The following is a 22697-nucleotide window of genomic DNA, read 5'->3' as shown; positions in this document are numbered from 1 at the left end:
TTTAAAACAGGTTTATATTGTGGATAGCATGATTCTACTTTAGAGAAAGGTTCATTCAGAAGGTAGTAATGATATTTCTCATAGAGATTTTCCGTGACCATACATGGACTGTTGGGCACACACACATAAATAGATATTGATGATAACATGTGAAGTAATTTGCAGCTGTTGTTTGTAGAAAACACAATACTGGTAAGTATTTTATTCCATGTGTAAACAGTTTTTTAGTAGTAATTTAAATGACGTTTTATAAACCAATTTCGAGAGGATCATATGATATGACTGATTGTGTCTGGTCTTGCACCAATAATCTTTGCTAGTGCAATCAGATATCATTGCTGGACCAATCAGATGAATTCTTGCCTCCAAAAAATAAGCCCATTCATTCTACCTTCCTTATCATATCGAGCTCAGGGTTCTCTTCCAGGACAGCATCAAATCTGCAAATTATATCAAGCAGTAGCTAAGTGTGAATTCTTGCATAGTATATATTGGTAGGCTTTTTATACGGTATGGCCTGAGGTCAGGGCCAAGATATTCAGATGTCCACTATAGGCTGCATCTGAAACTGCCTACTACAGGGTACCCGTGGGGTCTTTAAGTTCAAATGTCGTAAAGGTAACACTATATTGATGGTCCATTTGAGAATTAGTAGACTGTCTGCTTAATATCTGCTGATACTGCTCCTTCAACAGACATTTAACTGACTATAAGAAACTTTGCAAGTACATGTCAACTAACCCTAACCCTAACCCCAACCCCAACCGAATAGTCTACTTATAATAATGAGAATTAGTTAGCATGTAGATGCAACGTTACTTAAATTCAACAAACGGACCAATCAAAATAAAGTGTGACCGTCTTAAATTTGAAAAACAAAATTTTAAGCCTTAAAAAGTCTTAAGTTCACTGAAATATTATGTTGTAGGTCTTAAATCATTTTAAACAGGTCTTAATTTTCCATATAAAGTTATCCAATCGGGCAAACACCCATCCAATCACCAGCAATACTTCTAAATAAAAGTTTTGACAAAAGTTTATTTATTATCTCTATTTACTAATATGGTTTAGTTATCTTCAATCACATTTGTTTTTAATGGTTTTGTAGTGTTTTAACTCTGCTATTCGAAAAAAATAATAAATAAAGTATTTAGCCCTGTGTAAGTCTGAAATTTCATTCATAATGGTCTTAAAGGTCTTAAAAAGTCTTAAATTGGACTTGAATGAAACCTGCAGAAACTCTGTACCACATGTGTAGGTACTACATTTGAATTTACTACATGACCATTAGAAAAGTGTATTCTATATAGAATGTGAGTAGTAAGAATGGAATTCAAATGTACTACATCTGTCGTTTGTCATGATCACATGACCTACCTGCACTAGTTGCATTGCATCACTCCCATTCATGAATTCTCTTGCATAGCTCTATATTTCACTTCATTAGTCGTGCACTACAGAGTCTCGCCGGTAGTAGTAGATCATCCAGGTACTTCTCACCTACTGAGTAGCATGTGTGCCGGAATGGTCAGAAGACAAAGTGTATAATTGAGCGCAACCAATAATTTCTTGTTTATTTCTCAATTTTATTTATTTTTTTTTTCTGTATAGCACTTTTTTTTCTAAGCTGTGGGAGGTTTTTACCATAAGACATAAATGCATTCCTTGCCACAAAGTCACCTTAGTTGTCTCCATCCTCAAGTTTCATACTTGCGTATTCAAGCAATATGAATATGATTTAGGTGATGATTGCAATCTGCGATTATAATTACATTATATGGAAATTTTTTAGCTTTAGTCTTTTTTTTTTCTTACATCCCATGATGCTGTTCAAAAAAAAAAAAGAATTTATGGGTACAATTATGTTATCCTTCTCACAGTTCATCTGTTCAGTATTAAAAGGGCTATTATTAAAATTAGCAAAAAACTTTCAGCAGACCATCATTTACCCCAAAAACTTGAAACGAGCTTTTCTGCAGCAATTCAGTTAAATACAAAGAGTAAATAATCTGGAAGAATAAAGCACAGGGATCTTAAAAGAGCTTTGGCCAAAGATGTGCTTGTGATTCTAATGTTGAAATACCAAGCATAATGTTAATTTTCATGATGGACAAAAATAAAGCACCAAACCAAACATTCCTCTCATTCAGGTTGCATTCTGTGTGTGTGGATTATTTGTAGCGCAACTTTATTATTTGTAGTGATTGGCTTCAGTTCTTTTGAATGGAAGTTTTCAAATCCAAACTGCAGCTTGCAAAATCTTTGTAGAAACAAAAAGCAAATGGAGGGTAGATGCTGTTTATAAAATCTTAAGCAAAAAGATAACTGTATACTCTCTGAAATAAAGGTATGTGAGCTGTCACTGGGGTGGTATCTTTTTTAAAAGGTACAAATTTGTACCTACAAGGTCCATATTAATACCTCAAGGGTACATACAAGTACCTAAAAAGTACAAAAGTTCCTCTTAAGTTTTGGAACTAATATATACTTTTGTGGTACCGATAGGAACCCTTTAAGTACAAATGTGTACCTTTTTAAAAAAGTACCACCTCAGTGACAGCTCAAATACCTTTATTTCTGAGAGTGTAGCACAGATCTTCTTTAGATATTTTTCAGTTCGGGCCTCTCAAATTTTTTTTTCTCTTTTTGTCGCGGAGCCCACAACGAGCCAAAGAGCTGTTGGTAAATCCAAATGAATGTCGGATAATCAATCCTAAGCTCAAGAGATTTCTCCTCCTCGGACTCCCCTTTTTCTCTTCCGCTCTGCCTCATTTACCAGGGAGGCGCAGTGGGCCCCGGCGTCCAGCCCACATTGGGCTAGATCTGACCCCGTGGAGGAAGAGAGGGATAAGCAGGGGTTTAGTCACATATCGACAGCTGTCTGCTCATCAGTGCCTTGCGTCTCTTCAAACACCGCATGAATGTGCACTGATTAGAAGAGCGCAAGAGACGTGAAACGTTTGCAAACACACACACACATTTGTGCAAGCCACCTGCCTGGAGATAGAGAGGTGAACTGCTTGGTGGTCAAAAAAATATTTAATCTTTAATAAATTGTGCATAGTCCATTTATGTGGTATGTAATGTAATGTGTATTTGTATAACACATTTATCGTGTATGGCCATGCACCCAAAGTGCTTCACAATCGTGAGGGCCGGCGTGCAGCCACAGGACAGCAAATTGGTGGAGTGGAGAGAGTGATAGAGCCAATTTGGTGAATGGGAATGGTTGGGAGGCCATGATGGGTATAAGGGCCGATGGAGTGAATTTTGCCAGGACACTGGGGTTATACCCCTACTCTTTACGAGAAGTGTCATGGGATTTTTAATGACCACAGAGAGTCAGGACCATATACACTTTTATACATTACTTCTTATACATAAATGACTCAATGACTGTAATTAAAATGTCCAAAAAGAACTCATTTTTGGACATTTATACTAATATTTTCGGATTTTAATTTTCTGCTAAATTCTGCTAAATTAGCTTTTTATAGAAGATTGAAAGTCAAATAAAAAATATCGAAAGTCAAATTTGCACATCACAAACGTCTAGTCAATGTTGTTGAGAAGCAGAAGTCTCACATTGGGATCATTTGCTTTTTTTTTCTCTCTCTGCACATTAATGATTGGCTGCATTTACACTCCATGGTTCAAGTGATCCAATTCCAATTTTATTCTCCCTTATGGCACAGATCGGATATGGCCCATGTATGTGTAGGCAGGAAAAAAATCACATGGATTACAATTTACTCAAATCAGGTTCAGGCCTTGTTCATATGTGGAAATGTATCTGATATGAATCGGATCTGTGTTCTCGTGTTCTGTGTTTTCTGATGCATTCATTTCAGAACAGACTTCAGCAGAGTCCCAATCCTTAAATCTCATACACAAGAACAAATAAAGCTTATATATTGTCACGTAAACAATATAAACTAAAACTGTTCCATACATCACGTGCATAAATCACACCATGGAAATGACATTAACATGTCTACTAGTTTAAAAAGGCCTAAATTAAAAGAAGATGGCCAAATGAGAACTTTTCTGTCATAAATTATAGTGAAACAACTTGTCAAAACGAATAAAAAAAAACGAATCCCTGCGAACATATCAAATACAGGAATGGAGAAGAGTGTAGTTTTATTTTCAGTTGTTATTCAGCGCCCGCTCTTTTTTTTTTTTCCTGGTCATTGCGTCTTTGCCTTGTCCAGTGTAAATGCAGTCAATCAGATACGAGTTATGTTTAAAAGATGATGTCAGCGGATTTGACCATCAAAATCTGCAGTGTAAATGCAGCCAAAATAACATGAGTTGCCTAGTTTGTGAATTTTCATTGAGTTGAATCTCTTGTGATATAATGGTGTGGTTATATGCATAATATTGAATATATGCAAGTATATTTGCCTTTATACTCATCAGTGTGCTACAGACCAGCTCTTGGAATAATTTTTTTTTATTTGGTGTTATACTTTATAGCCTTCTAAAAGAAACATACTGAGATCTGAAATCAGCACAATGGAGATCTTGGCTTTGCGAGCCGTTAAGCAGCCCCTTGAGGAAGACCACTTTGTGTTCCAAACGAAATGGTTATTAGCAAGCTTAATGTCTGTTCTATTATTGAATCTCTATTATTGAATTATTGATCTCTTTTGCTGCGCTTCAGACGTGAAGTCAGTGTGCAGTGATGTTCTGATGTTAAACTAAAATCCATAAAGCAGTTGTTCTCTGCATTATATATGTTTGTTAAGAGACTTTGAAAGATTATCAACTCTACAACTGATCTTTTTGCCAGTGTGGAACACCACAGATGTCTCGTCAATGTAAAAACACTCACATTGGGGTCATTTCTTTTTTTTTATCTCTGTTCAATAAAGGGTGACGTTGACTTAAAACTTGGCTGAAAACTTCCCGACTGACTTGATTGTGAATCATTGTGCCAATTGTTGTAAAGCATTGTTGGAATCTGCATTTGTTTTATCCTGGCTGTGATTTGCAAAGCTTTACGGAGATAGAGAGAGAGAGAGAGCGAGCTGAGGGGAAGTAATTAAGTCCAAATCCATTTAGGTCATTTAATTAATTGAGGGACACGTTCACTGGTTTCCCAGTTCTATCAGTGTTCACATCAGCCTTGAGTGCTGATTGAGATGCCATTTGGAGCATGTATTAATGGCAGCAGAGAGAGCAGCTTGGAGGAACGGGCTGTCTGGTTTTATCTGCGCGACGACGCTGAGGTCTCAAACTTTTGGGTCTCTAAAGAGTGCTTCGCCTTGAGCGAAAGGGACATCTTTATTAAAAAATAGTAGGACGAGAGTTTGTTAAGGATTAATTTGACCCGATTCCTCTGAGGCTTTGAAATATCTTTGGAGTCCTGTTATTTGTGGACTTTAGAAGCATTAAATGAAAATTAATCCATTTTAATTTATTTATTTTATTTTATTTAGTTATTTGTGTTATTGTTCATCATTTAGCCATGCATGCTTTTAATTTGGATTTTTTTTTTCTGAATTTTAAATAAATATTAATTATGTTGTTTTGTGTTGTGCTTTATATGTATTGTTTTATCTGTTTTATTTTGTTTTAGTGTTATGTTTTTTTTATGTTATATTATATGCTATGTTGTGTTGTGCTTAGTGTGTTGTGTTGTTTTTTTTGTGTTTTGGTTTGTTTTGTTTTTTATGTTGTTATGTTGAGTTGTGCTTTGTTTTAATGCGTTTTGTTTTTTTTCTTATGCTTTATGTTATATGTTGTGTTGTGCTTAGTTTTTTATTTTACGTTGCGCTTTGTTTTATGTGTTTTGTTTAGTTTTTTTTTTTTTGTTATTTCATATGTTGTATTGTGCTTAGTTTGTTGTGTTGGTTGCGCTTTGTGTTTTGTTATGTGTTTTGTTTTGTTATGTTGTGTTGTGCTTTATTTTATATGTTTAATGTGTTTTGTTTTATTTTATCTTGCGCTTTGTTTTGTTTTTTTTATTTTTTGTTTTGTTTATTTCATATGTTGTATTGTGCTTAGTTTGTTGTGTTGTGCTGGTTGTGCTATGTTTGTATTTTGTTATGCGTTTTGTTTTTTATGTTGTTATTTTGTGTTGTGCTTTATTTTATGAGTTTTGTGTTTTGTTTAATGGGTTTTTTTTATTTCTGTTGCGCTTTGTTTTATGTGTTTTTGTTTAGTTTTTTAGTTATTTTTTGTTTAGCTTATGTTATATGTTGGCTTGTGCTGTGTTGTACTTCGTGTGTTGTGTTGTGCTTTGTTCATGTTTGTTATTTGTTTTGTTTTTATGTGTTGTGCTTTATTTTATGTTTCGTGTTTTGTTTAATGTGTTTTGTTTTGTTTTTGTGTTATGTTTTGTTTTTACGTTATATGGTGCGTTGTGTTTATATGTTTATTTTATGTTGTGCTTTGTTTTATGTGTTTTGTTTTTGTTATGTTTTGTTTTTTATGTTATATGTTGTGTTGTTTTGTGCATAGTTTGTTGTGTTGTGCTTTGTTGTATTTGTTTGTTGGGTCACACTTTTGATGGTCCGTTTGTTGAATTTAAGTTACATTGCATCTACATGCCAGCTAATTCTCATTAGATCATAAGGAGACTGTTAGGGTTAGGGTTAGTGTAATTTACTGTAACATGTACTTGCAAAGTTTCTTATAGTCAGTTAAATGTCTGTTGAAGGTATCAACAGATATTAAGCAGACAGTCGACTAATACTTAAATGGACCATCAAAATAAAGTGTTACCATTTGTTTAATGTGTTTTTTGTTTTTATTTTATGTTATGCTTTAATGTGTTTTGTTTTTGTTGTTTTCTTTTCTTTTCTTTTATTATGTGTTGTGTTGTGTTTAGTTTGTTGTGTTGTGCTTTGTTTTTTGTGTTTTGTTTAATGTGTTTTGTTTTTATGTTATGTTGTGCTTTGTTTTGTGTTTGTTTAATGTTTTGTTTTTGTGTTATGTTTTGATATTTCATGTTATGATAAATTATGTGTTGTGTTGTGTTGTGTTGTGTTGTGTTATATGACTACATTCGCATGTCATGATTTTGCCAAGTACGATGCGATCCCGGATTAGCATCTATGTTGATCCTGGAACATCATTTTTCTTTGAAAATGCAATCCATACCTATTCCCTACCCCTAAACCCAGCCATAACTGTAAAATAATCCCAAAATCAGAGGGGAATAATAGTTGGATACCCTTCATGTAGAAGTGCATAAACAGTAAGCCTAAACTTAAATGCTAAACGTATCCCTTAATTCTAATTGGCTGATTGGAATGTTGTTCCAGGATGTTAATATACATTATACATAGATGTTAATGCATGAACATGTCCTACTTCGTGAAATCAGGTTGGCCAATTTAACCAATTCAGTTTGACTGTTATTTTTCTTACCCTTGTGTCATTTTTACACCGGTGAGCATAATTTGAATCAAATCTGAGCGATTTCTATTCAGCCAAAACGTTTAATGCTTCAAAACTTTCACCTTCATGTGATTAAACAAGTTCATATAAATGGAACAGTTTAATCCAACTCTTATCAGTTTCTAAGACGAGCAACCTTCATTTGAACTTGTATTTTCTTTTTTTCATTGAAATCATTCAAATGTGGTCACTAAACCTCAAACATGCTTGCTTGGAGTATAAACCCATGAGATTAATTCTCGTGTCAATTAGATATGGTTTTGCTTCTGTTTGCAGATGTGAATAAAAGCTGTTTATTGTATTGGATTTGTATCACTTCATTGATTTAGACTTTAAATAGAGAGACACAAAAGATGCAATTGAAAAATATTTTAATTTGTTTTCTAAAGATGAGTGAAATCTGTGTGAGTAAATGTCTCTCAGACATACGTCACAGTTCAGATGAAAGGGCTATTATTACTTCCGTCTCATTGCTTCTAAAAGTAGTAAATTTTAGTGTGCGCTGTAATTTGTCTCACAGCATTTCTACTACAGGCATGAATGAGGCCTCAAATCATGGGGCTTGTTCAGGAGAGACGTGATAGTATTTTTCTAAGCAATCTGGCTGATTTTCTTTTCTACAGTAGTTGATGCATAAAAAGGTACGGGGGGGGGGGGGGGGGTAGACTTACAGTTAGCAACCACCCACAACACCCTGGCATCATGGCCCTGCGCGCTATTTCTGTAGAAATTGATTCCGATTTTTTTGAGGTGTGGATATTTTTACAAGAATTGTTTAATAGTCCGATACTTTTCCCACGCTTGTTTATCTTCATTCTGTACTTATCGGTTTTCACATGATCTCTTTCTCATGATCCAGTCCTTGAAAACCAACTCAACTTTTTGCTTTGGATCTGCAGTCATAAGACATGCGGATGGTATATCTTGTGCTCTCGGCTGTCGTGATCCTCGTTTGTTTGTGTCCATATGAAAACGACCCCATGATCCTTTCAGCTTCGTACCGGAGAAGATGCTGTTTCACATTTTGTGCTGTTTTAGTTCTAGAAAAGTGTGTGATTTGCTCCATTAGGAGCGTCGCTGCCTGTCCATGTACTCCGTTCTCTAAGTGTAGCTAATCCATCATAAAAAATATCCCATTATCGGCCTGAGAGGGTGTGTATCTTTTTTTTTTTGTTTAGTTTTTTTTGTGGTCACTGATTGGGCTTCGTGTATCCGCTAAAGGGAGATGTTTATTTGAGTTAATGAACTAAAAAATAAGGCTGATCATTTAAATCTTAGTGGCACAATGTACTGTTGTGTTTCTAATTTCAGAAACGAGCCGCTGATCTGTTCTTTTAGGTTAAGTCTGTAATATTAATTTCAAGTGATCAGATCAGATCTGTGTGTTTGCAGACACTACCAAGCCTATGCGTATGGGTTGCTTTGGTAACAACGTAGGCGTTCCCACATATGTGAGAAGGCTTTCAAAACGGATCCAGGAAAAATAGAGGTGCATCATCTCAGTCTGTAAATAAATGCCCTGTCAAGTCGCAGTGCAAAACTTCATTGTACAAAAAAAACTGCAGTGATGGAGAAAAGTGCTATATTTTGTAATAATTCTTGCTCCAAGTAGGATTTAAGTCAGATTTAAATATGTATGCATGTTAACAAGAAAATATATTAACAAGTATAAATATATTAAATATATTAAAAATATTAACAAGAAAAATATTTAAAAAGGATAAAAATGATTAATTAAGGTGCTATGTATTGAAAATGTGCATGGATATAGTATACACTGTATTAAACACAGGGTTCCACACAATTTCTTTATGTAGCCAGCAGCTAGCTCTCTGCAACTCTCACATGGTCGGCCACTGAAGCTAAGCAGGACTGCACCCGGCTAAAGGCTGATTTATACTTCTGCGTCAAGCAAGCACGTAATCTACGGCACAGTCTACGTGTGGACGCATAGCCCTCGCCGTGGACATCGCTGACGCGCACCTCTCAAAAAATTTAATTACATGTCGCAACGACGCATAGCCCGAGCTCTGTGATTGGTCGGCTTGGAAGTGGTGACAAGTGTGGGCGTGACTGAGAGCCGCACGAGCCTGATGGAGCGAGTGTTTACAAGTGTGGAGTCCCGTGAAGGAGCTCCAGATGGAAAGTTTTGTTTTGTGTGTACCTCATGGTTAAAGTTGTTGCATGTCCACCGGTTCCTGCGTCAAAATGAGCGAGTTTGAGCCACTTGTACATTAAAGAAGCGTTCAGAAAAAACAAAACACCAGCGAAGAAACTCGACACAGAGGAACATAAACACCTCACTGCCAACTAGAGTTTTGGAAGTGTTATTGCAGAGCAACAGAAACAGCGCGCAGAAGTATGAATGCACAGCTACGTGCGTCGCATGCACCGTGGATCACACACCAGTGGGTGGTGCATGAGGAGATTCCTCCTAATAATATGTAAAGCTCTTTGAGTGTTCAGAAGAAACGCTATATAAATGTAAACTATTATTATTCTCATTATTATTCATGTTGTCACAACACAAATCGATTAGGTTAACCTGATAATTTTTACAAATTTAAGTGGATTGAACATAAAACAATTATGTTGTCCCAAAAAAGCCTTAAGAATTTTGTTGTTTCAACTCATTTTAAATAAGTTGATTGAACAAACAGCAAAAGACATTTTTGAGTGTAGTTGAAGGCAAAATTATTTAAAAAAATTATATTTCTCAAATAATTAACAGAGCAAGGACATTATTTACAGTATTTCCTATATGCTATATATATATATTCTGTGTAAAGTATTACTACTTTTAGTTTGGAAAAAAGATTTTTGTAACAATAATCAATAGCCCCCTTCATAGTGACTACAGAACAAACCACTGTTGTCCAATGACTTGAATAATTAACCTAGTCTGTCTTTAAATTGCACTTTTAAAAAATAGCTATACAAATGTAATGCACTGTCATTCTGAGCAAATCTAAATGCTAAAATGAGTGTTCATTGATCATTGTTTAGATGTCAATACAGCAAGCTTGAGTTGCCAGAGTTAAACCCCTACTGTACAAAGCGTTTATTTGTCTTTAGAATACTTGGAGTTAATGTTCAGTTCATACGCTGAAGCATTTATGCAGTTATGAATATTCAAAGTATTCTACTGGAACAGCAGACATCTCAAATTTCAGATTTGTTATTGGTAGCACTTAATTTCCAATATAAACCTTGCGTCCTAAAGAAGACCATTTGAGATCCCTTGTACTAGAGGTCAGTCTGTCCTTTGTATCATGCAGACTAACCTGATGCCAAACTCATTAACGTCAGTATCTCAATCCATTATGAATCTAATACAAACACTCAATGCGGTCATTAATAATTCAGCTCGCTTTCAATAAGACTTTTTGGCTGAAGAGTTTTCTTTTTTTTTTTCCCCATTGCTCTGAAAATAAGTTTTTGATCCATCCCTGTTGGCCTCATGTAAAAGCTGACAGACTGCGACGGCATCCCAGCAGCCTTTGCGGTTAATTGAGTTAAGTCACCTGTGAAAGACTGTACAGTCCGAGTCAATGAGCCAGGTGTCCCCCAGGCTGGGGCCCTTCTAACATAACCTATTGTGCTCTCTTTCTCTCTTTATTTCTGAGCTCTGCTTCTTCATTATTACATCGGACGTGCTAATAAGAGGCACACTGTCACCAACTCGGTGTGACTGCAGGATTCTTGCATACTAAATTGCATCAAAGTGAAAATTCAATCATTATTTACTCCCACTGTTGACTTACTTTCCTCTCTCACACTGGTTGCTGTTTTTTTAGGCAGTTGGTCCACATGGCGATGCTTTCAAGCTTTCGAAATTAAGCCAGATAACCATTACAGCAGTACATATGACTCATGCACTGCATTACAAGTCTTCTAAAATTGTATGAACCATTTTACGACACTTTCTAAAGCTTGAAAGCCTCAGTCCCCATTTCTAATAATTGGATGTAAAAGAGTAGCTTGCGCAATTTTTAGTCATGCCGATTTGAAATGACACACCAATGACTTTCACGATCATTCAGTCTCATTTACAAGTTGTTCAGTCACATAGAGGCATATAAATCGTATTTATGGTGAGCTTCCCAGTGACCATTGTCATCATGGCTCTGTTTTTGTTCTTGTTTTTCAGGTGGTTTTCAGTCTACTCTGGGTCATGCTGTGTGGCTGAATTCTATGCTGTAGCTGAAATGAGGTTGGTGATTTTGGGGTCGCGGCCCCTTTTGGCCTTGACTCTCATGCTCACCCTCACCTGCCTAAAGCATCTGTGCCATGGTGCAACGCCCTTTCCTCAGGATCTGGAGCCCATCAGGACCGTTGGTAGTGAACGTAAGTACTCTGAAATAGGGCTGAACAATATATTGATTTCAAATGTGTGTATCAAACATAGGGGTGTCTAAATATATTGTTTCTTTGATGCACCAAGATGCAGACGCAAAAAGTTCGGTATCGGTTCAGTAGTAATAATAAACGGTTATCATGTACTGAGGTCATTTATCACATATGCGTTATATGGCGGTAGCTTACTATGGCGAGGGAGGAGACCGCAAGTAATTAAAACGATCTAACTATTTAAAAAGCAGATAACTGTGCACACATCACTGCTTGTGAGTTTGCTGGACAGTCTTTCACTGACAGGGAAGTACATCAGAAACCAGTTAAGAGAAAATGAAAGCTGTAAACTCTCTCTCTCTCTCTCTCTCTCTCTCTCTCTCTCTCTCTCTCTCTCTCTCTCTCTCTCTCTCTCACTCTCTCTCTCTCTCTCTCTCTCTCTCACTCTCTGTGGCCCCTTTGACCTGCTGGTGTGTTCGTCATGTTTATCTCCTCTCTCGGCTGTTACAACAATAACGTTACTTGTGGATCCAGACATGAGCGTGTCTGCATAGCGAGTTTTCTCCACCAAGTCACAGTCTATAATGGATCAGCTGATTGCCGTGGCCGTTTAACATCAGTGTCCGTCACAAGCGGGATAAAATTTACATTTGCCTATTTGCTATAAATGTTTATATGTTCTGTGCATGTACTTTAGTTGTGTTTGATACATTCAAAATGATTGTGTTTTTTTTGAGCAGGTAAAATTAAAGATAGAAAAACCATGAATTGTAAAGATCTTATAAAAATATTATTTTTATATTATTAAATATATTTATTTATTTATACAATGATGACCATGTTATTAAACCATAAACACTGTTTATTTAACTTTTATTTTTGTTCTGTTGCATTTTTATACAGTTGGAGTCAAAATTATCAACCCTTTTATGATTTTCATTTTATGTTCCTTCTTTTTCAAATATTTCCCAAAAGATGTTTAACAAGGACTTTTTCACAGTGTTTCCTATTTTTTTTCTGGGAAAGTCTTATTTGTTTTGTTTTTACTCTTAAGCAGTATTTTTTTTTTCCGAATGCCTACAGAACAAACCACTGTTATACACAGGGTTTCTGTGGGGTCTTAAAAAGTCTTAAATCTCAAAATCCAAATTTTAGGCCTTAAAAAGTCTTAAATTTACTGAAATATTGTGTTGTAGGTCTTAAATCTTTTTTAAACTGGTCTTAATTTTCCTTTGTTCATAAATTGCTACCAAATCTGGCCAAAACCCATACAATCACTAACAACCCATCTCAATAAAACTTTTATTTAAAAAAGTAATTATTAACTCATCCTTCTAACTCATCAATCATAATGGTTTAATTATTTTCCTTATAATAACATTTGTTTAAAAGTGCTCCATGTAATTACGGCTGAGGACACTGACCTGAACAGGTTGGTGTGCATAGATTTAGTTTATTATAGTTTTTAAAACTGTTTAAAGCATTTGTTGTTGTTTTTTATTTTAAAGAAAGTTTATTTTGGAAAAAGGTGTATGGATACAAGTAGAACTTGCTTGTTTTTACACCATATCTAAAATATTTTCTTAAAAAATAAAATCTAAAATATTTATTATAATCTAAAAAAGAAAACTATATTATTAATGTATCATTGTATTATTAAATGTATCCAATTCAACTTTTTTTTTGATAGGGCAAATAAAAAAAAATGTCCATCTGGACCATTTGAAAAATTCCCTAGCCTTTAGCTATTTAAGTCTAAAATTTATTCATAATGGTCTTAGGCCCAATCCCAATTCTATCCCTCAGCCCTTCCCCTTACCCCTACCCCTCGTTTTGCGCGTGCACGCCAAGGGTTAGGGGTGTCCCAATTCTCTTTAGCTTGAAGGTGTAGGGCTAAGGGGAAGGGGTGAATAATGTTAATGTTATTCTCTAATGTTAATGTTGTTTTTGGTGTGTTTACATAGATGAATATGGCCACTGTGTAAAAACACAGTACATTACGATCTTATTGCCACATTAGATCGTTATGATGACATAATATATGCCTTCAGTAATTTCCTGAAGATAAATACCAGAAAATAGCACAACTGGAATAACTACAGCAGTCAAGATCATCTGATCTCACATGAAGCAAAAGATCGCGATGACATATGATGACGTGTGCAGGTGCTGTAGTAGTGTCCCAATTCTTAGGGGTATATTTTGAAGCCCTTCCCCTTGACCCTCGGTTGACAGGGCCAAGGGGAAGGGGTTAGGGGTACAAAAATAGAATTGGGATTGGGCCTTAATGTCTTAAAGTCTTAAATTTAACTCTGTGAAACCTGCAGATACCCTGTATACAATGGCTTGTCTAGCTAACCTAATTATCTAGTCAAGCCTTCTAAATTGCATTTTAAACTGAATACTAGTATCTTGAAAAATATCTAGTAAGATATTATGCACATATCATCATAGCAAAGATGAAAGAAATCAGTTGTTAGAAATGAGTTATTATTTGACTGTTATTTAATTATTCCAACTGTTATGTTTCGAGATGTGTTAAATGTAAAATCTTCTTTCTGTTAAACAGAAATTGGAGAAAAATCTACAGGGGGGCTAATAATTCATTCATTCATTTTCTTATCGGCTTAGTCCCTTTATTAATCCGAGGTCGCCATAGCAGAATGAACCACCAAGTTATCCAGCACGTTTTTACATAGCGGATGCCCTTCCAGCTGCAACCCATCTCTGGGAAAGGGCTAACAATTGATGATGGCTAATAATTCTGAGTTCAGATGCACTGCATAGAAAAATACTTAATCACAACAGTCTATTTACATTAATAAAATCCTTCCAAATAGACCTCAACTCATCTGATTAAATTATATTCATATCTCAATATATATCGCAGCAAAACCAAATATCACAATGTCAGGTTTTTCCAATATCATGCCGCCCCTACTCTGAAATACCACTGAGCGCTGCAGTTTCTGGCATAAAAGTGACATTATTCCACTGACATTATTCCATTTGTTTCCAACTTTAGTCAAGTGTTAAAACCTTCGTTTGTTTTTTCATAGATTCGTAATTCAATCACGGCAGTCAGAATTATGAATGTTTTATCTTGCGTGATATATAGCAATAGGCGCATTAAACTGTACCCGGAGCTTAAAAGTAAACCGCCTGCCAAGCAATCAGATCTTGGCAGGCGTAAAGAGCTTCACACGCCAAATGCGTATATCAGCAGGCACGGCTTGCCAAGTCCATCCTCACTCCACCTTCCTGTTCCCAGCCCTAATCTACCCCATCCCGATTTTCAGCCCCACGCTACTCCCCAGTTTCCAAACCCAGTGGGTCTGATGAGCAGTTTCACTCTGAGCCGCTGTGAGGTTGTTACTAATTGGCAAGTATAAACTCCTCAGTTTGGCTATGTAGCAAACAGCAGGGTGTGGACAGGCCGACTCAATTACAAATGAGGTGTGATGGAAGTGTTCAGTTTATGTTGATGTTTTGCTGACAGCTCGTAGTCTAGACATGTACCGTTCATCGGGTTTTTTAGGAAACCAAAAAACATGATTTTACCTTGAATGCTTGTGGTGCATGGATGGATGGATGGATGGATAGATTGCGGATGTATTGAGCAATTGTTTGCGGATGTATGGATGTAAGGTTTGCGGGTGTGTGGATGTATAGATTGCGGATGTATGGATTGATGGTTGGATGGATGGTTGGATGAATGCAAAGACATGAATGGAAGGAGATGTGTGGATTATGGATGGATGGATTGTGGATGGATTGAATGATTAAAAGAAGGATGAATGGGTTGATGGATGGATGGATGGATGGATTGTAGATCTATTGATTGATTAATAGAAAGATGAATGGGTTGATGGATGGATGGATGGATGGATGGATTAATTGATTGATAGAAAGATGAATGGGTTGATGAATGATGGAAGGAAAGAGCTGGATGGATGGATAGTTGGATAAATGCAAAGACATGAATGGAAGGAGATGTGTGGAATATGGCTGGATGGTTTGTGGATGTATTGATTGATAAATAGAAAGATAAATGGGTTGATGAATGATGGATGGATGTTTTTTGATGAATGGATTGTGGATGTATGGACTGATTGATAGAAAGATGAATGGGTTGATGCATGAGCTGTATGGATAGATTGTTGGATAGATGCTAAGAAATAAATCAAAGGAGATGTGAGGATTATGGATGGGGGGTGATAGGTGGATGAATTGTAGATGTATTGATTGATTAATAGAAAGATGAAAGGGTTGATGAATGATGGATGGAAAGAGATGGATTGATGGATGGATGACAGAGACAGACAGACAGACAGACAGACAGACAGACAGACAGACAGACAGACAGACAGACAGACAGACAGACAGACAGATAGATAGATAGATAGATAGATAGATAGATAGATAGATAGATAGATAGATAGATAGATAGATAGATAGATAGATAGATAGATAGATAGATAGATAGAATATGTGTATGTATCTTTGGGTTGAAAAAATAAAGATGGATGAACAGAAAGAATTTATGTATGAACTGATAAAAAGATAGACGATTTGCAGGGTTGATTAAGTTGATGGATGGAATGCTATGGGTGAAAGGAAAAAAAGATAAATTGATTGATGGCTGATATTATAGAGATGGATTCAACCATCCATCCAGCTCTTTCCATTCATCATTTATCAACCCATTCATCTTATACATTCACAATCCATCCATCCTCACAACTCCTTCTATTCATGTCTTTGCATCCATCCATACGACCCATCTATCCATCCATCCATCCATCCATCCAATCTATCATCCCCACAACTCTTTCCTATCATGTTTTTGCATCCATCCATCCATCCATCATAGATGGATGGATGGATGGATGGATGAAAGAACCTGATACAGGTTTGAAATGACATGAGTAAATGATGGCAGTATTTCAAATCTAGCTCGAGGTCCCACTTTCCCTTTCATTAAAGCTTTCAAAAAGTAAAAAAAACAAAAAAAACCTGCATGATGGATGTCCCATGATTGACAGGGGTGACTCGAGGGTCATGTTTGAGCAGGTACGAGAGCTCTGCAGGGGTCTTTGTTCTGCTGAGACGAGTGGAGCACATTTGTGAGAGCTGGACTCAGAGCTTCAGAGCCACTGCTGTACAGATAGCTGGGCTAATAGAGCTCTCCAAAAAAGAACATCACACGCGTAATGAGACCCATTTATCAACCATTTCCACCTGTGTACTGTATGTGTGTGTTTATGTGCTTACTATATTCTGTATGTGTGTGTGCTTTAACATCCTGAGACTTTGCCGTGTGCTAACACCTTTACACAGTGTAACCTTTAAACCCATTAGATGACCAAGACCACATTCAGACTGGAGCCACATTCAGGTGTCTTGCTCTGCTCGCTTCAAACTATTTTAAGGGAGTAAAAACTGCAACATGCACCGCTAATGTTTTGTTTTTGCTCATTAAGGTGATGGTTTTTAAAGAAAGTGTTTGGCCTGGACTGTAATGTATGGGTTTGTTCTGGAGCGCAGGGCTGGTGGGAGCAACTTTAGCGCAGAGAGACCATATCAAAATATGCAAATGAATCAAGACAGGTTCCTCCATTGCTGTGATTTCCTTGCACCGTGGCTCAGAGGAGCTGTCAGCAAGTAGCGCAACAGCTTTAACAAATAGTTGTTTTGTTTGCTTCTGTACACATGACACATTTTAATGTACAGTTTGATAGTGGCACTGTCTTAATTTTCAGGAATTCATTTGATTGTGGAGTGTACACAGAAACTGAATCACCGATTGTTGCTGCAGTCGGTGCATTTGCATATTTTGATACTAGTCTCTTTCTCCCTCCATCATAGAAGGTCCCATCAGCCCTGTGGCCTTGGTGCAGCCCACACAATATTGGGCGAAAAACAGCATAATAACAAGCTTTAACAAAAACACGGCATCCTTGTTGATTGCGTCCGTGTTTCTTGAGGATTTTTCACCGACCCCTGTTTGTGGACTCAGTAATTTTACTTTTATAGTGATGAATAGGTTCTTTTCATTGTCTTTAAAGTACAAAAACTCAACATAAACAAAGGAGGCTGAGGAATATGCTCATTTAGGAGGCCATTTAGGCGGCATTTAGAGATTTTTACATCTGAACTATAATATACACACACATATATTAAGTCAAAATAAACTTTTATTGTGAATGCAATTGATCTGTGCCTAGCATTAATAAAAATAAATAAATAATTAGTATTAGAATAAATTACTTCTAAAAATGCAGCAAAAACAGAATATAAATATACAGTATTATTATAAATAATACTATAATTATTACTATAAATATTGTGATATTGTTTTTTGAGTATTATTTAGAATATTGTAGAGTATTTTTATATTTCTATAAAATATAAAAATAGCATTTAAATCTTTCCACATTATAAAAATATATTAAGCACTTGAATCAGATTTGATGCATTTCAGTGTGTTTCTTTCAACAAATATTCAAATTTTAGCTGATTTGATTACACTAATGCCGTATGACTGGATGCTGCCTTCACTCACACAAGTTAGTGAAAGGGAAATGTAATTGACATGATTGACTAGTTTTGATAGAACTAATTTGATTATTTTCGCATGTCAGAACACTGCAAAAGTATTTTTATTTGCTTTGATGAAGTGGCTCCATCTCACATGCGTTCTTAGCCAGTCATCATCAGTTATGTGGTTGTCCCAACCCCCAAAGCACACACCAAACATCATCAGTTATGTGCCCCATCACCGATGAGAAAGTCTGCTCAGATGAAAACTGTTAAAGGTAGCTCAGTTACTGAAAATTCTAAATCATTTATATGATGCCATGTTTTATTGTCAGTAACGGTAACAGCATTGTAATTTGCTTCATCACTCGTTACTGAAAAAAATGAACTCCATTAGTAGCGCTGTTTATCCCATTACTGATGATGTGCATCTGTGCAACTCATTTCTAATATTTCTATTATTTTAGAGTGTTTTGCCATGATCTCGCACACTAAGTCAATGTTTCAGAAAATAAACTATACAAAATACAATTAACTAAAATATCATGAAGTTTAACAATAGATTATACCAAAAATATCGTATTGGGTGTGTTGGGAACGTGAATCATCTAATAACATATTAAAAGTCCCCATTTAAGGATCGCCAACAAAATACAAATGAACTGTAAGTTTAAATGTTTATACTTAGCCACTATCCTTTAAAGTCTGCAGTGTTTGATCCTCAGTAATTGAATCCGCAATGCCCAGTTTCTGCCAGAACTTTCTGTACCCATTTACAAAGTCAGAGCATGTATGCTGTTTTAATATCTAAGTTGAGTTTTTTTTTAATAATGTGAAATGAATTTGAAATGTACCGCTCCAGTTCGGTGGAATAATCTTGAATTATTTTGAAGAATTCTCAAATATTCATTGACGCTCAATGTTTTTTCGGAGCTTCGTGCAGATTGAAGTATGCTTCTCATATCACTGGTTCAGCAGACACTCTGGGTGATCTTTATTGAGTGATGATCCCGCCGAGATCAGATGATGCTGTTTACCCAGTCGGTCTCTTTGAGAAGAGAGTGAAGTTTCTGCTCCAATTTAACCCTTACAAGTTTGTTTACTGTATCTTCTGAACACCAGAGCGAGCTTGGGCTCCTACGGTGGCCACCTGTGGTCTGCCGGGCTCTGAAAAACTCGAATAATTCAGTAATCGTTGAATAGCCGCAGGAATAGGAATTATTAAAAGTCCAGATTTTCTTTTCACCTCGAGGTCATAGTTGTCACACAGTGTCTTCTGCTTTTTTGTACAGTGCACGGTTTCTAAATGGGCCTGCAAATGAAAGGTCCCACAGGTCATTGTGGACCTCTCTGCGGGTCTGAAAATGTTGTGCGACCCACTTAGCCTTTGAAAGAAGAGCAAGTCAAAGTGACTCATCTTTGACATTGTGCTAGAAATTAATCTATTGAGGTGTAAATGAGATTAATTAGCGAAGATGTTTGTGAGTGTAAACACACGTACACATCAACACCGCTTGGAGCAAAATTAGATTTGTGATATGAACTACTATAAACATTGGTGTGGGAGGGTTATTTTATTATTAAATCCACCTGGAAATGATTGGGTCAAACCACCACACTGCAGAATTCTGTCACTTTTTTTTTAAATATAAATATTATTTCCTAAGTGACAATTTAGCTTCAGCTAGTTTTAGAGGAAATATTTTAATACATTTTAGTTAATCAAATTTTTTTCTTCAATTAAAGCAACTAAAATGTTTATGTAAAAATATAAAAACTATATAGACTATAAATTTGATATCAAAACAAAAAACTGCTAAAACTTTACATTAAAATTAAATCTAATAAATGTAACCTATAAACATTTATAGATTTTTTTTCATCATTTTTTACTTAAACTTAAAATTAAATAAATATTAAAAAAATTTTATGCTACATTTTTGTTTTTATATTCTGGAATTGATACGCTAAAAGAATACAATACAATACAAAGAATACAATATTGTTGAAGTGATATATATTTTATTGTGGAATGCATACTAATGAAGCATTTTTGCGGAAGTAGACGATGCTGATAGAAATGCAAAGGCATGATTATCTAAAATTAACTTGAGCTTTGCAGCAAAACTTCCTGTGAGCAGAGATGGGTTGAAACTAAACACAGAATATGTGCAGTTGAGAAGTCTTATGCTTTTCATGTTGTGCCGAGATTTGTAGGAAAAAAATGACATATTTATGGGTGCAGCCAATGTACGACTGGAGAATAATTGACAAGTGACGAATTCCACTAAACTCCACCTGTTAATATCAGCTGCCTATAAAAGTTAAAGTCAGGAAATGAAAACTGTTGCGCACCCCTGAATGTAGCTTTTGCATTGCATTGAGGATAACAGAATTCTGTGAATCGAATTATTCATTTGTATCCGATAAATTACTAATATTTTTGACATTGAAGAAAAACCTCTGCCTGACCTTTTTTATTGAACGCACATGGAATTGATTAGATATTCCAACAATTTGCGCACACACATTTAAAATTTCATGAGACTCAGTTAAATATTTTTAAGCATATTGAATTAGGCATGTCCGTGTGAATATGTACAGTACACTCCAATACTTTGTTATTAACATACAGCTGAAGTCAAAATTCTTTGCCCTCCTATTGAATTTTAATTCCTTTTAAAATATGTCCCATGTGCTGTTTAACAGAGATAAAAAAAATAGTAACACATTTCTAAACATAATCATTTTAATGAGCAATTTCTAATGACTAATCTTTTGTCTTTACCATGATGACAATACATAATATTTTACTAGTTATTTTGCAAGAAGCTATAATAAGTTAACTCTGCAAGTTAGGTTAATTAGGCAGGTTACTGGATAAGTGTTTTTTTTTTTTTTTTTTTCTAGAGCCAGTCAAAAATATATACGTAAATTTCTTAAGGGGGCTAATAATATACAGTTCAAGTCAGAATTATTAGCCCCCCTTTGATTTTTTTTTTTTTTTTTTTTTTTTTTTTTTTTTTTATATTTCCCAAATTATGTTTAACAGAGCAAAGAAATTTTCACAGTATGTCTGATAATATTTTTTTTTCTGGAGAAAGTCTTCTTTGTTTTATTTCAGCTAGAATAAAAGCAGTTTTTTTTTTTTTTTTTTTTTTTATGAACCATTTTAAGATCAAAATTATTAGCCCCTTTAAGCTGATTTTTTTTCGACAGTCTACAGAACAAACCATCATTATACAATAACTTACCTAATTACCCTAACCTGCCTAGTTAACCTGATTAACCTAGTTAAGCCTTTAAATGTCACTTTAAGCTGTATAGAGGTGTCTTGAAAAATGTTTAGTAAAATATTATTTACTGTCATCAAGGCAAAGATAAAATAAATCAGTTGTTAGAAATGAGTTATTAAAACTATTATGTTTAGAAATGTGTTGAAAAAATATCTCCGACAAAAAGAAATTGGGGAAAATTAACGGGGGCTAATAATTCTGACTTCAACTGTAGAATATTTAAAACCGCTTTCATTTCAGAAAATGAAAAAAAAATTATACATATATACACTTAAGAAGATTAATTTCTAGCACAATGTCAAAGATGAGTCGCTTTGGCTATAAATACTGTAATATCAAAATACTGTGAAAATGTCTTTGCTCTGTTAAACAATTTTGCTCTGCTAATTTTGTCCTCAACTGTATATCTATTATAATATTTTCTTTAAAAAGTTGATTTTTTGTTAAGAATAATCTCTGCATCTCTGAGCATGTTTACATGGACTCAAAAATCAGATTTTAATACGATTAAGACAATACTCTGATTAAGAGTCTACCATGTAAACAGTGATTTTTGAATCATTTAATCCAATTAAGGTCATAATCGTAATAAACAGAAATTGAATTAAGATATGTGGAGTATGCCTATTTTAGTCGCATTATTGAAGTGCAGTACAGACATGTAAGCACTGCAATTAAACTATTACCGTCATGTAAGATTTTTGCTGCATTTTGCGACAAGAAAGTCCATACACACTGCTGTTTGACACTATTCTTTGCACCTACCGAAGGACCACAGACTCATGCATCGCAAAATGCAGAGTTTTTGTTTTGATCCCATGCGGCTGTTTTATCTCATTTTATCCAATTTGTCACAGGGGCATTCATGAAATGTTCCTGAATGAAAGTGAAACTTCCAAACTGCAGTTAAGGTTAACAAATTAAAAATGAAACACCCGAAATTACATGAAACTCTGAAGGAAATATGGATAGCGTGGCGATGCAATGATATTAATCAAATTATGTGCTATAAAAGATAAAACGGGATCATGAAAGGAACATTCAAAAAGCAACTCATGTAAACACCTTAATCATATTATTGTCTTCTTCAGATTGAGGCAA

The 22697-nt window shown here is 35.3% G+C and overlaps 1 protein-coding gene across 5 annotated transcripts in view; it reads left to right on the top strand.

Moving 5' to 3' along the window:
* Positions 1-22697, top strand: part of sema6e (sema domain, transmembrane domain (TM), and cytoplasmic domain, (semaphorin) 6E) — a 295663-nt gene that overhangs the window by 169019 nt on the left and 103947 nt on the right. For all 5 annotated transcript variants that reach the window (XM_056475016.1, XM_056475017.1, XM_056475013.1 and 2 more), the window contains one exon: positions 11561-11757. In XM_056475016.1, the coding sequence (XP_056330991.1) occupies positions 11619-11757 (139 nt within the window). In that variant the 5' untranslated portion in view covers positions 11561-11618. The remainder of the gene's footprint in view (positions 1-11560; positions 11758-22697) is intronic.

Source organism: Danio aesculapii, chromosome 16 (genome assembly GCF_903798145.1).
Source record: "Danio aesculapii chromosome 16, fDanAes4.1, whole genome shotgun sequence".
Classification (NCBI taxonomy): Eukaryota; Metazoa; Chordata; class Actinopteri; order Cypriniformes; family Danionidae; genus Danio; species Danio aesculapii.
Note: the sequence above shows the minus strand (reverse complement) of the source record. Positions and strands in the feature narration are given on the sequence as shown.